This window comes from Thermobia domestica, unplaced genomic scaffold (assembly GCF_964235325.1).
Source record: "Thermobia domestica unplaced genomic scaffold, izTheDome1.hap1.1 HAP1_SCAFFOLD_194, whole genome shotgun sequence".
Lineage (NCBI taxonomy): Eukaryota > Metazoa > Arthropoda > Insecta > Zygentoma > Lepismatidae > Thermobia > Thermobia domestica.
In genome coordinates, this window is record NW_027655922.1 from 316536 (window position 1) to 330777 (window position 14242).

The 14242-nt window shown below is 35.5% G+C and overlaps 1 protein-coding gene across 3 annotated transcripts in view; it reads right to left on the bottom strand.

Annotated features, from left to right (window-relative positions):
* Window positions 1-5056: 5056 nt before the first annotated feature.
* The window catches only part of LOC145676524 (uncharacterized), a 32217-nt gene continuing 23031 nt past the window's right edge, over window positions 5057-14242 (bottom strand). For 2 of the 3 annotated variants that reach the window (XM_081747349.1, XM_081747348.1), the window contains exon 3: window positions 5057-6333. In XM_081747349.1, the coding sequence (XP_081603475.1) occupies window positions 5592-6333 (742 nt within the window). In that variant the 3' untranslated portion in view covers window positions 5057-5591. Of the gene's footprint in view, window positions 6334-9564; window positions 11732-14242 lie in introns of those variants that run through there. The other variant, XM_081747352.1, reaches the window with a different exon arrangement.

A 14242-nucleotide genomic window follows, 5' to 3' on the forward strand; every position in this document is an offset into this window, starting at 1 on the left:
ATGCTAACTATATGTAACCATCGAAAGTTAGTAGAAGATGTACTTGCTTCGACGCGACGGTAGAAGAGAAGAGGAACTGGACAGCCGCCCTGCAGTTCGTTGCAATTCTGAATGTGCTTTTGGTACTTTTAAATTACACTGATCAAACACTTTATTATTTCGTGATCAAAAGTTTGCAGGGTCTGTACCACGCTCGGGAGATTTTTTAGAAATATACGAAACCGATATTTCCTAATTTTATGTCTACAATATCTGTACACAATTTCATTTGCTTCGGCTCACTTCTTGCTACCATTCAGGTGGAAAATTTCAGAATTTTGGGTGGAAGCATTTGCCCCCGAACCGTTTTTTCGTACAAAATTTAAAAAAAAACATATTTGCTTTTTTGCGTATTGTCCCTAAATGGAGTTTCATTGCAATTCTGCATGTTTTAGGTACTATTGAATTACACGTATTACACATTTTGATATTTCGTGATCAAATGTTTCGAAAGGTCTGTGTGCCCCACGTCGAAGTTTTTTTGCAGGAAAATAAGAAAGAAATATTCCCTGATTTTACGTCTACAGGATATCTTTACACAATTTCATTTGTTTTGGTCCCCTTTTTGTTCTCCTTCAGGCGTCAAATTTCAGAATTCTGGTTTGAGCTTTTGCCCCTAAACCGTTTTTCCGCATAAAGATTTATATCTCCGAAGATATCACTCAGTAGTAGGAGTCTGCATCATATCTGAATTACCTTCTAATAAATCAAACTATGTGAGGGAGAGAGAAGGGGGAATAAGAAGAAATGCCAACAAAACACCAGAAAAGAAAACGAGAGAGACCAAAATGTTTGTCATTCTTTTTTGATTGCTCTCTGTCGTTTCGCATAACTAAAACAAATTGCAAGAATATTACAAAGGCAAAGGTTGGTACCCATGTGCATTGAATCCTTTCATAAAGATAATCGTGTACAATTTGTGGGACCATATATTTCGGGTTTCATAATCATATAACATGAACGGATTCCACTTTAACTATGGAATGAAAAATGACGACTTTTTCTGGAAATATGGAAAATCAGAACCGATTTTAATTCTGACAATATTCGCATCTAGAAATCAATATACTTAACTTAGGGTTGCCACAATCCTGCGGAATGTTGTGGGTGCAAAAATGGAAATCGTCTTTATAATATATATACAAATCGTACACTTTGCCAATATTCGTAATACATATTGAAGTATTACACAGACACACACACATTATATATGTAATGTGTGTGTGTGTGTGTCTGTGTAATACTTCAATATGTATTACGAATATTGGCAAAGTGTACGATTTGTGAGAGAATGGTACGTGATATGGTTTTTTAAGTGCTATTTTCGAACTCAGGAAATCGAAATACATAAAGAACACCTAATATAGCGAAAAACGTTTTTTCACTGTTGCACTGTGCTATCGGAGAAAAATCCTTTCAAAATTTAAAATTGAATCTCCCATAAAGAAAATGAACATTTTTGTTTAGGCCACCAAAAAGGGACTAAACTGGTTTTCTTTCAGGATTTACAATATTCAGACATTTCTACGTAAGAATGCCAAATTTCACGCTAATAATGTGAAAACCTAATCTTCTTTTAGTGCTGTAGAAAATTACAGGAATCATGGAACAGTCTATATATATATATATTAAAGTATATATATACACTTTAATTGGAACTGTAATTTCACGTAGACTTACGCAGGGTGATAGAACAGTAAACTAACATTGGAATCACAAATAAAACACATTGAATGTAAGAAGAGTACATTTTTAATTTTAGTGCGCTAACAAGGAGAGCATGATTCGTGAGCTTTCCCCTGTTACAGAAATGTCGTTCAATATAAACCTTTTACATTTAACTAGCAAATGAAATGAGATAAACTTACATATCACATTATATCAGCTTATATTAAGATTAAAGGGTTAAACGTTTTCTATTTTACGAACAATAAAATGTAAGAACGAAATGGATCGTATTCGGAATAAAAAAAACCTTGTGTGTACTTAGGATAGGAAAACTATCAACACACTACACTCACTCTGCTGAATTAATTTCTTATTTCCAACATATAATAACATTCGCGATCCATATCACGTCACTTCGAGTATTAATAGAAAAAATCCTTCTTTGTGTATTTTCGCCTCAAATCTTACAGAAATCAATGTGTGCTCTCAGAAGATATAAACACCAGTTGCACGTCAAGAAACACCTAAACATTTTACAAGATATTAAGTAACACTCAAGGAAACAATATTTCCAACTCCTGATTTTAAACGAAATAATTGTCCAAATGTAGTAAATCGTATATATAATTTATGTTTGTTTATTCCCATACACTTATAAATACAAATGCTATCTGAAATACATCTTATTATAAAATGCACTCTCTTACATTCGAATTAAAATCTGTCTTGTTTAATAGACGTAAACCCTCATCCATCCAACACTAAGACCTCAGTGGTGTATGGACGAGGGTTAACGTCTATACATGGTATCTTAATTGTGGTTTCCATCTCCTTTGGCCTAACCGGCATAATCGTGGTACGTAAAACTTAAAGATTTCATGTCATTGTTGTTTATATGGATATTGATTTCCAGTATCCGCACTCGTAGGTTACAATGAGTCTTTCCACACTGATTTTTCAACAAACCTATTTCGGTATTTCTTTCACGCACAGGTCTCTCATCTGTATGATCTGTGTGCTCTTACTCGAAAATTTCACCAACTTTCTTTGCACGCTCTTTAATATAAATTATGTATTTGATACTATATGTATTGTCAAATTTATCTTCGAGTAAATCTTTAACACGCTATTGACTGGAGGGGGCGCGGTTGCTCAGTGGTAGAGCGTTCACCTCCGGTGCTTGGGGTCCCTGGTTCGATCCCCGCTCGCGCCGTGTTAACTTTGTGGTGGACAAACACCGTGCTCGTGGGTTTTCTCGGGTTCTCCCGTTTCCTCCCACTTTCTTCCACCATTTCATTTATTTCACATCTTCACCGTCTCCTTTAGCCTAACCAGCATAGCCGTGGGACGTAAAATTTAAAGATTTCGTTTCATTTCTCTATTGACTGGTATGAGTTTCTTACCTATATGAATATCGCTTTTGTAGTCTAACTCGGTTTTTCCATCAATGCCAGTCCACATTTCTCATACAACCAGGCTTATCTTCTGCTTTCGTTACTATGAGACATGCCAAATATGACGTCGGTTAAATTTCTCCCCAAATTTCTGCGAGTAATATTATTTACCAGGATGTGTTAGAATTAATTGCTCAACTTCAATATCAATTAAATTCTCTTCCGCACTTATGGACGTCTTCAGTTTCCACGTGTGTCCTGCTATATACTAATATCGTCTAAATTGCTTTCCATACTCTTGGGATGATTGATGTTCTTTACCTCTATGTATTAACATGGGTCTTATCAAAGATGATTTGCCAATAAATCCTTTCCCACACTATTGGCACGTCTCAGGTTATTCAGCTATTTGTATTAGCACATACTTATCAAAATCTCAATTTCGACGAAAACCCTTCACACACTTTTGGCATGTTTGAGGGTATACACCTGTAAACATTAACATGTATTTTGCCAAATTTGTTTTTTTAAATAAATCTCTTTCCGCCCTTTACGCACATGTAATTATTTCCACCTGTATTAACACGTGTTTTGCCAAATCTGATTTTTGACTAAATCCCTTTCCACACTCACGGCACGTGTGAGGTTTACAACAGAGTCTTGCCTAGTGATGGGTAGTGGGTTTTTCCCTTTGCAAATAAATTCCCGTTAAGAAATTTACTTCCATTTCTTTATTTTCCAAATTATAAGAACCATATGACTAATTACTTTGTTTTTATTTTATTATCATTTACTTCTTGGTCTTAAACACTTGAAGGTTAAAGATTGAAATTCGTTGACAGTATTTAATATAACTGATTAAAAATATGTTTTAATTTCCATTCCAGTTGCACTAGAACGTACTAAAGTCCTAATTTATGATTCATCAAAACGAATCAGTTTGTAAATTAATCTAGTAATTAAGTAGAGATAGAAGTGAAGTACTATCTATACACCCCGAACCACCGCCAGTAATTGATGACGATCTGTCAGCGATCTCTGACTCGAATTACATTCTAAGAATCAGATATGAAACAAGATCTCTGGGGGCGTGGTTGCTCAGCGGTAGAGCGTTCATCTCCGTTGTTTGGGGTCCCTGGTTCGATCCCAGCTCGCACCGTATGGACTTTGTGGTGGACAAACTCCGTGCTCGTGGGTTTTCTCGGGATTCTCCCGTTTTCTCCCACTTTCTTCATTCCAACATTTCACCCGTCATCATCACTGTCTTCTTTAGCCTAACCGGCATAGCCGAGGCACGGAAAACTTACAGATTTCATTTCCCTTTTTCATGAAAAAAAGATCTTTTTACTTGTAAATACAATAACATTTAAAATGCAATGTTTACGTATCAAAATTAGGGTTGCTTCTCAGGACGTTTCATTAGTACCGGTGTTTCCAGACCTGTCTTAAGGATTTGTTTGGTTCCTTATATGTATTCATGTACCAGGATTTATTGGCGAGTTTTTGTAACACTGTGTATAGTGTTCGAAATAGCGTATCTTCTAAAATTAGAGATTTAGTAGTACAAAGCACAATATTCCTAAAATCAACATTGTGTATATATGCCGTCCCATACACTGGGAACCATACGAATTTCTCGGGAGACACCGTATGTCTTCTGGCTCTTACCATCCTAATTTCTTTATAACATTTAAAAAATTAATATGATTATAATAGTAGTATGGTCAAGTTAAGAAAATACACTTACATATAAATTTGATCTGTTTAGCTGCGTAAGGGTATGTCGACTTCCTATATCAAATAATTAACTACATATTTCTTCGCATAAAACATGGTGCAACTAAACATTCATTTATACGTAGTTTCTAAATAGCATAAAATAACATAATACTGTTAAGAATATGTATTTTAAAGAATCTTCTGGACACAAAACTAATAGCTATACTGTGATAAAAACGGATTTAATTTTGAAATATAGTAATAGAATACAATTTTCTTCGTGTTTGCACATAAATTATAAGAAAATTCCTTTTTTTGGGAAACATTCCCCAAATATAATTTTCCGGGAATTTACCCATCACTAGTCTTGCCAAATTGGATATTTCACTGAGTTCCTTTCCACAATCCTAGCTTGTTATAAGTTTTGCACCTGCATGTATTAGAAAGCGTTTGCCAAAATTTATTTACTACCAAATACCTCTTTACATTTGTGGCAAAAATAAGACTTTGCACCAGTATGTACTAACATGTGCTCTGTAAAAACTGTTTTCTGTCTAAATCGCCTACCACACTCTCGGCATAATTAAGGTTTTTCACCCGTATGTATCAACGTGTGTGTTACCAAAGACGAATTTCCAATAAATCCCTTGCCACACACTTGACATTTAGGTGTAGCACCTATATGTATTAAAATGTGTTTTGCCAAATATGATTTACTACTAAATGCCCTTCCACATTCATGGCATGTGTAAGAGTTTTCACCGGTATGAATTAGCATGTGTGTTCCCAAATATGATTTTTGACTAAATGACTTGCCACACTCATGGCATGCGTGCGGTTTCTTACCTGTATGAACCAGTGTTTTGCCAAATTTGCTTTTTGACTAAATGCCTTTCCGCACTCACGGCATGCGTGTGGTTTCTCACCTGTATGTACCAGTGAGTGTATTGCCAAATATGATTTTTTGCAAAATTTCTTTCCACATTCTTGGCACGTAGGTGCTCTTGTAGTATTATGTCTGAACGTATGTGATGCCAAATTTGATTTTTGACGAAATCTTTTTCCACACTCACGGCAGACATGTGGTTTCTCACCTGTATGTATCAATGTGTGAGTTGCTAAAGTTGATTTTCTACTAAATCCTTTTCCACACTCACGGCATGCGTACGGTTTCTCACCTGTATGTACCAGTGTGTGTTTTGCCAAATCTGAGTTTTTGCTAAATCTCTTTCCACACTCTTGGCACGTAAGAGGTTCTTTACCAGCATGTCTTAACATATGTCTTGCCAAATTTACTTTTTGAGTAAATCCCTTTCCACACACACAGCACGTGCGCGGTTTCGGACGTGAATGTACCAATGTGTGTATTGCCAAACGTGAGTTGTTGCTAAATTTCTTTCCACACTCTTGGCACTTAAACGATTTTTCAACGGTATATAATACGTGCCTTGCCATATCCAATTTCCTTCCACACAGTAGGTTTGTTGGAGAATGTTCAACCCGAAAATGTAGCCTGTAAAAATTCGTCAAATAAGGAAATTGAAATCGAAATAGTATGGTACACCAATGAAATATAACGTTTGCTTCTAAATTATAGAGGAATTGGGGAAATAATTGTTTTATATTATATCTTAAACGTGAATCTTTGCAAAATACTAATACTTAATATTTTGATAAAATAAGGTCCGATACTATTGTGCCGTTAACTGACATCTTGTACAAAAATGGAATCGAGAACATTCGAGTTGTTTCCATATAATTTGTTTTCAGAAAAGAAGAGACTATATTTGTTTTATTAGCACAAACTGTAACTACATTAACGTCTCCGATATACGACTTAACTCAAAGATATAACAAGATCCATATATTACATTAAAAATAAACATCTCATTATGAAAAGGAAAGAAGGGAGATTCGATATCACTGAAGATGTGTAATTAATATATCACCAATTATTTTTTTCGGAACATTTGGTAATTGTGAGATTGTTGCCATCACCACTACGAGATGATGCTACTATAATCAGCAGGGAACAAAACAAGAATAGCAGAATTCTTAAAATTTTTCAGACTATAGTCATTCTAGATGGTATTTTTGTCTCCTCTAATTCTTCCATACTCGAAATGATTTGAGATTTAAATTTAAGTCCATATCATATTTTACGTCTATTGGAATATATTTACGTGGTTCAGCACTATATATATATATATATATATTTAAGCAAATTTCAGAAACAAAACATTTTAATCAACATTTCTATTACTTGTAAGTTTTCATAGCTTCGTACAAACTAAGCAAGTTGAAGAGGATATGCACTGGCCTGTTCGTCTCCCTTGGGCTATTCCTATCAGAGACTTTAAGAATCTTTGAAGGTTTTCATGCTGTAACCTTCTCTCATGCTTCAAATATCTCAAGTTATTTCACCATACACAGAAATAAGTACTGTATTTTGCGTTTTTGGACAATATTCAATTTAAATTTTTAATAATCTGATATAATGCCATTGGAGGGAAACAAAATTCTCTACTCGATCTCCAACACTGCAATTTCTCGAAGTGTCAAACAATATTTCCCATTGTCTTTTATTTGCATCATTAAAAACTTAAATGATTATTGTGTATTACTTTGAAAATTGAAAGGGCGTGCCAGGATAAATATTGCCTTCTGCATATTTTAAAAAAATTAAAAATCGTATAAATTTTATTATAAAAGTAAGGCATCTGAACTGTATGAAATAAATTTTCTTATATTTAGTGCCTACAATCAAGTGGGTTTCTTCCTCTTCCTTTCATCGATATGAGAAGATTAAAAATATACGTCAAAAATTGTCACCTCCGGAATCTCTGTCGTTAGAGAGAGAAAACTTAAAACATAAGGATATCATATAAAATAAACTGTCGCGTGCAATATTATTTTGGGAAGTACCGTATTTAAGAGAGAGAAGAGGAACAATGTGCATATTAGTTCTCAGTACGTAAACTAAATATCCAGCTTGTATATATTTAACTCAGGAAACGGGTGAGTCCCTTAAAATTAAATATTAATCTCCTGTTAGCGCTCTGTCTGAAATGGCTCATTTCTCCTTTCTTTTTAATTGCTTCATTACAATGAGATGCCTTCAGTAACAGAACGAGTTTAATTGTTCGACAAATCAAATTATCTGATGAGTGGATTGTTAGGGAGGAGAAATTTTTAAAATAATATCATTACTGAAAACTAGTGGACAAGCAATCTACGCTATAAAGAATGAACACGGTCAACTTGTTTAGTTATCTGAATGTAAATGTTGCCATATAATACGAAATTAAAATAATGTAGAAACATCTATCGCACATCAACCGACGCAGTTCTATGATCAGAGTTTTTGTGACAGAAAGAAGTATAAGAAAACTGAGTTTTCATGCGGATGCTATGAAATTTTATTCAGCTGTAAATCCATTTATCTCAAGACAACATAAACATTTCTTTCGATAATTTAACATGGGCAACGTCTGAAACTTCACATCTTGCATTGAAGTTAATATCTTTTCAGGAAGCCAATTGATTTTCATAAATTTCTTTCACACAATGTTGCTTTCTTCTCTTAATATGTCCTTTTACTGATCTGGTGTATTCTAGATTTTGGGAGAATTTTGAAAGAAATAAATTTTCTTTGTGTGCAATTCGTTGATGAGTCACAGAAAAAAGTTTAAGAACGTCTGCACTAGACTATTCAAAGGAAGAATTTGTAGACACACTTTACTAAGAACATCTATGTAGTTTCAAAAGCTACATATATAGCTTTTTTTTTAAAGATAAGATTGTGGGAGTAAAACTAGTATGATACTCTTTGCCTAATGTTGTGATGAACGCTGAACATTTATAAAACACTTATAGCTCCGAGACTTGAAAAAGTTAACATACAAATTACAGCTTTAGGATGTGTCTCCTTTCCTTGCCTTTACCAACACAATCTGAATAAGATAGATATTTTATTTATATTATCTCAGTAAATATCCCTCATTATGTTAAAATTGCGTCCTGAAACTGCTCAACATCTCATTCCAGTAACAAGACGAAAACCGAGGGACAATACGAATCAGATTAACCACGGTTGTATTTAATGAATCATCTAAGAAATTAGAAAATTGAAGCGGCCACATTGCCTCAGTAGTAAAGCGTTCACTTCTAAGGCATAGGGTCCCGGGTACGATCCCAACTCCCGCCAAGTGAACTTTCTAGTGGACAAACACGGTGCGCGTGGGTTTCTTCGCGTTCTCCCTTTTCCTTCCACTTTCTTCATTTATTATCATCATTACTTCCATTAGCCTAGCCCTCAAAACTGTCGGACGTAAATATCAAAGATTTCATTTCGAAGATTGAAGCTCTGCATAGATTTCTTAACATCGTATTGTATACGTTGATCTCTTATGGTCAAGTGTGTTTTTCGCCGGCTACAACCACATAAAGAAATTATTCCGCATACTTTTGCGAAAACATGAATGAAGACCGAAAGTTAAATAATTGTACCAGCTGTGACTTCCATTTAAACTTTTGATACCAATTTACACTGTTATTTTATCAGTAATGTTAAACACCAAATATATATATATATATATATATATATATATATATATATATATATATATATATATATATATAATATCCCTTTTATCGTTAAACATTAGTAGACATTCGGCAAGATACGAAACTCATTCACGGTGATTAACCGAAACCAAAGAATCATAGTCTCTAAATATAACTTCTCTACTGGACGTCATCCTAGACTAAACCAAGTCAACCTGAATTCCTATCACCCACTTTCATAGAATCTTGTTCAATATTCTCTTATACATTTTCATCTACGAAACCACTTACACAGCTTTTCCTTTGACAAGAATTCTACGATACTCATGTGTAATACTGGGACGCACATGGACGCCAGAATCAGACTCATGTGGTTCCCAGATGCCTTTCCCGGAAGAAGTTAAAATGCTCAAGAATACCATACTTAGCTATGAGAGAGGGAGTTCAAATTAAGAAAGATTCCACGGAACTTGTTTGGTTCTTTTTCATCCATTTACACTGTATTTTCGCGCTTCAGAAATAATTAATTTGCAACATATAACGGAAATTCAACAAAAAATAAGTTGAACTAATTTGTTCTTTACCAACGACAATGGTCACACGAAGCCTTGACACTGAAAGTGTCCATTTTGAACAGTAAATCGCACTAGAAGCCTCCCACTGCAAGGTGTAGATAGAATACTAACGGATAAGCATAATGTAGCGTAAAATGCATCAAGCAATTGTAAAAATAAACTAACACAAGCACGGGTCTAGAAAGGTATATATAGTGTAAATTTGATAGCAAGAATTTAAAAAAAAAATAATTTATTACCATGTAAACGGAAAAGAGGATTTTTTATACAAGTGGAGTAATAAGGGAACCCTGTTCTGTCCTTTCAAAAACAGGTGTAACGACGAAACCGAAGAAAAGAAATATTAATATATAAATCGTGTTATATGTACATATACAACTCTTTACTATAAATTCGTAATCTATAATTACTCAAATAGTTGAAAACGCCACTTTAACATGAACAGTGACTACTTGAAATTATAATGTTGAAAGGCCTCGTGGTAAAGCAATTTTAAGAAATTATTTTTAACGTTTACACGAGACCAAATAGATAAAGGATTTTGCCATTGAAATGCCAGAATGGTACCATTAGACTCTAAAATTTTACACAAATATGGGATGCGGCATGTATTTGAGAAAAAAATAACATCCGCGGTAAAAAGGATCAAGGACTGAAGATAGAGAATTTAATGATCATTGAACGTTATGGACAGTACACGTGAAGACAGACCCAATAAAGGATATCATTAAATGAAACCGCCATCTGTCGCAATAGTAGCCTCTAAACGATGTTGAAACAATGGACACGCATGAAAGAGTTGGGCCCTGCGAATGTTTTAATGGAAACCACAAAGGCTGCCCTGAGAGCCGCAACATTGTTGTGTGGATGCTAATTGGAGGCCATCTCGACCACGCTCCAGATGTAAGTCTAAAGGGTTGACATCAGAAGAGCTGGGGGCCATATGTTTGGAGTGATGTACTCCTGAAAATTCGTGGCCAATCATTCTTTGGTTGAATTGGCCGTATGAGCGGGAGCGGCGTCCTGCTGAAAAACATATGGCCTGCCACGTGCTAGAGCAGTAATCTAGCGTTGCACAACTGGTTTCAACACATCGGTGTAAGCAATGGTGTTGACTCTGACACTTCGACAAAAGAAATGGTGAGACATGACGTCACCTTCGCTCTTCCCGACCCCCAGAACCATCACGGAGGCGAGGAACTTGGTTCTGACGGTTGGAACTCCCTCGGGTGTTTCACACAGCCAACGATCACTTCTGCGGTTTGCCTTCTGGTCTGGGCGAAGATTTTCTCATTCGAGAAAAACTAGAGCATATCTGCCTGCTCCGGTTGTTTCAGCTTGTTCAAACGGCGCCTGGCGAGGGTCAATTTATACTCCCTGGTTCAGGCGGTATAAATTGGCCTCTTGACATCACGTACGACTTGTAACGGATTATCTTCATGCACCACACGTCGAATGGTGTCCTCGTCAACCAGCTTCTCCATTGCAAGTGACATCATGGGCTTCCCTGAGACCGCTTCGACAAAAGCTTGGACGTAAGAGATAAATTCAGGTGTCCTGGTTCTGTCCGAGCGCTGACTATGTAGTTTCCTGTGGGAAACGGTTTGCACATCACCACTGGCAGTCTCTATTTCCCTCTTAACTTGGAAAACGAATGACCGCTCGCTTTTGAGGAAAGCAGCGGTGTTGAAATCGGCGTGTTCTGCAGTCAAGTAGACGATCACTGCACGCCTCTTCATTTCCTGGGTTAGTCTAGGGTTGCATGTTTACCTGCAACAAAAAAAGATGCGTTACAGTGACATACAGGATACTAGGTCACTTATACTGATTGTTCTCAAATAGCTGCCGCACGCTCTATTAAGAAATAATATAATAAGGCATAATTCATTATGACATTTTAGCCTTAAGCAAATTTTTATCCCTAAGTCCTTATCTGTGAAATAGAAAGTGATTTGAAATTCGGTACAGCAGGGTTAAGTTCCGGCACTAGTACCGCAATTGCCCAAGTGGCTGTATACTTCAGACTCAGGAGTAATATCAGATTATATGCTTCTCTTGGCAGAGTATTATCACAGTGCTCTTACAAATATATTTCATATATATAAATAGATACAAATAGATTTATTGGCGCTATTGCGTTAAATAATATTTTGTACCCTCTCTCTCTCTCTCTAGAAAAATATTACACTTCAACGTTATAGTCCACGATCAATGGATAAAGAATTGTTGACTAGAAACATAATCCACTAATTAGAGTTTTCCAGTTTTCCAAATAAACAATGAACCGCTTACTGTAATATTGCCAATCTTGCTTTACAATAAGTTTCAAGAATAGGGTATACCTCTCTCTGCAAAGGAAAATACATAAACCACAGGCAAACTCTAACAATTATTACACAGAAGAGAAATACATATGTCTTAAACACTTGCTATCATTCTTATTTTCAACGTAAAGTTTTACATGAATAAGTTTTATTACAATTCAAAATTGGTCATATTTCCTCAACCAAAGTGTGATTCAGGTGGGTTTTTAAAGTAGCTCAAACTGTCTATAGTAGAAGCGAGTTAACTTAGGGGTATAATGTTTTATCAACGAAGCCTTTTGAAACTTTTTTACTAATATCCTTCGACCATCAAAATAATTACAAGGTTGTTTGTTTTCGTTATAACACCTTTCATTTCTTTACCACGCTTTGTCAATACTGATCATGACTTACTAACTTCTCTTCTTTGTCATGTGCTTCTGTTAACTGTTCATAATTCCGGCACTAGTACCGCAAATCCCAAGTATAGCTTTGTGTATAGTATTCTCTCAAGAAACAACTTCGACGGTTTGTATCTTGTACTCTGACTTTTACTGATGTTTAAAGTGAACTGGATTCTGTCCAACAGTTCAGCCCAATTATTTGAATGTTCATTAATAACACGCAACTTATTCTTGATAACTCTCCTTACTGTCGCACAGAGATTAATACTAGCATTGTATTACCTGTACTCACATCCTGGATACTTATACCGAAGAGAAATTGCTTTATCTAGTGACTGCAGAACACTTGCGCTCGATCATGATTTTCTCAATTTGACAAAGCAGAATGAATAAAATCATCAAGTGTTTATACATACACTTGGAATTCAGGGAACGCAATGGTTGGAGCATGACAAACAGTGAAGCAGCGTCAGTAATGACAAGGATATGACAAAGTCAAGAATTCCGTAGCAGACCAAACGCATCTACGTACCAGTTGCTGTTCGAAGTGGTAACATTACTACTGTAATATACATCTTGCCTTTTCCTGTTGGAGTCCTTGCAAAGTTGACATCGCTACATCTCTTTGCGTATTCCCTGACATGACAAAAAAAGTTCCATGTACATCTGGAAACTATATTCGCTAATGTTTTAGAATATCCAGCATAAAAACTACCCATCTCGTCAGTATGAAAGTATTTCAGGATAGGATAAACCATTTCCTTTGGGATGACTATTCTCCATCCAAGATCTCGTCTGCCACTAGACTTCTTCATTAAAATTCCATTCTTCATGCAGAATTCATTCTCTCTTTGGCCTAGTTACACTCCCTGGGTGATGTATCGGTGTTTTGAATCTTCCCATTGATGTTCCTTTAACAGCTTGCTAAGTAAGGGAGAACTCCAAAAATTCACGAAACTAATCCTGATTGGTTCTCCTTCAAATTCTTCAAGCTCTTTTATTTCAGGATCATTGTTATAAAATTCCACACCATTGATCGTGCGCGAAATGAATCCCCCAAAAAAGTTTTGCTTCTTTCTGAGGTAAACTACCTTCAAGCAATATTTAGGTAGTCTTTGAATTAATGTCTCATACTTGCGTTGGCGCTTGTAGCTCCGTAACAACCAAGTGAATGATGAATTAACACTGAAAACAGGAAATGGCTTTGTAAGGTACATTTCAAATTTTTCCACTGGAACAAATTGCGAACATAGTTGAAGTTCATATATACTTTTCGACAGATCCGACGAAGAGATATTCTTAGAAAATGAATAACGCTGGTCTAAGAAGGAAGTCATCACCACATTGAGAAAGTATAGCAGTGTTTTTTATATGTGCTATCGACTTTAATAATAACAGATTATTCATATCCGGTGTGTTTAATACAACACGATCAACAAAGGTTTGCTTGATGTTATTATTTCCATTATTTCAGCATAGTCTTTAATATATGTTCAGAAATAATTGAAATACTAACATATACAGTACCTTTCCTATTTTTAGGTCGGTATAAATTAAGAATGGTTTTAATCTTT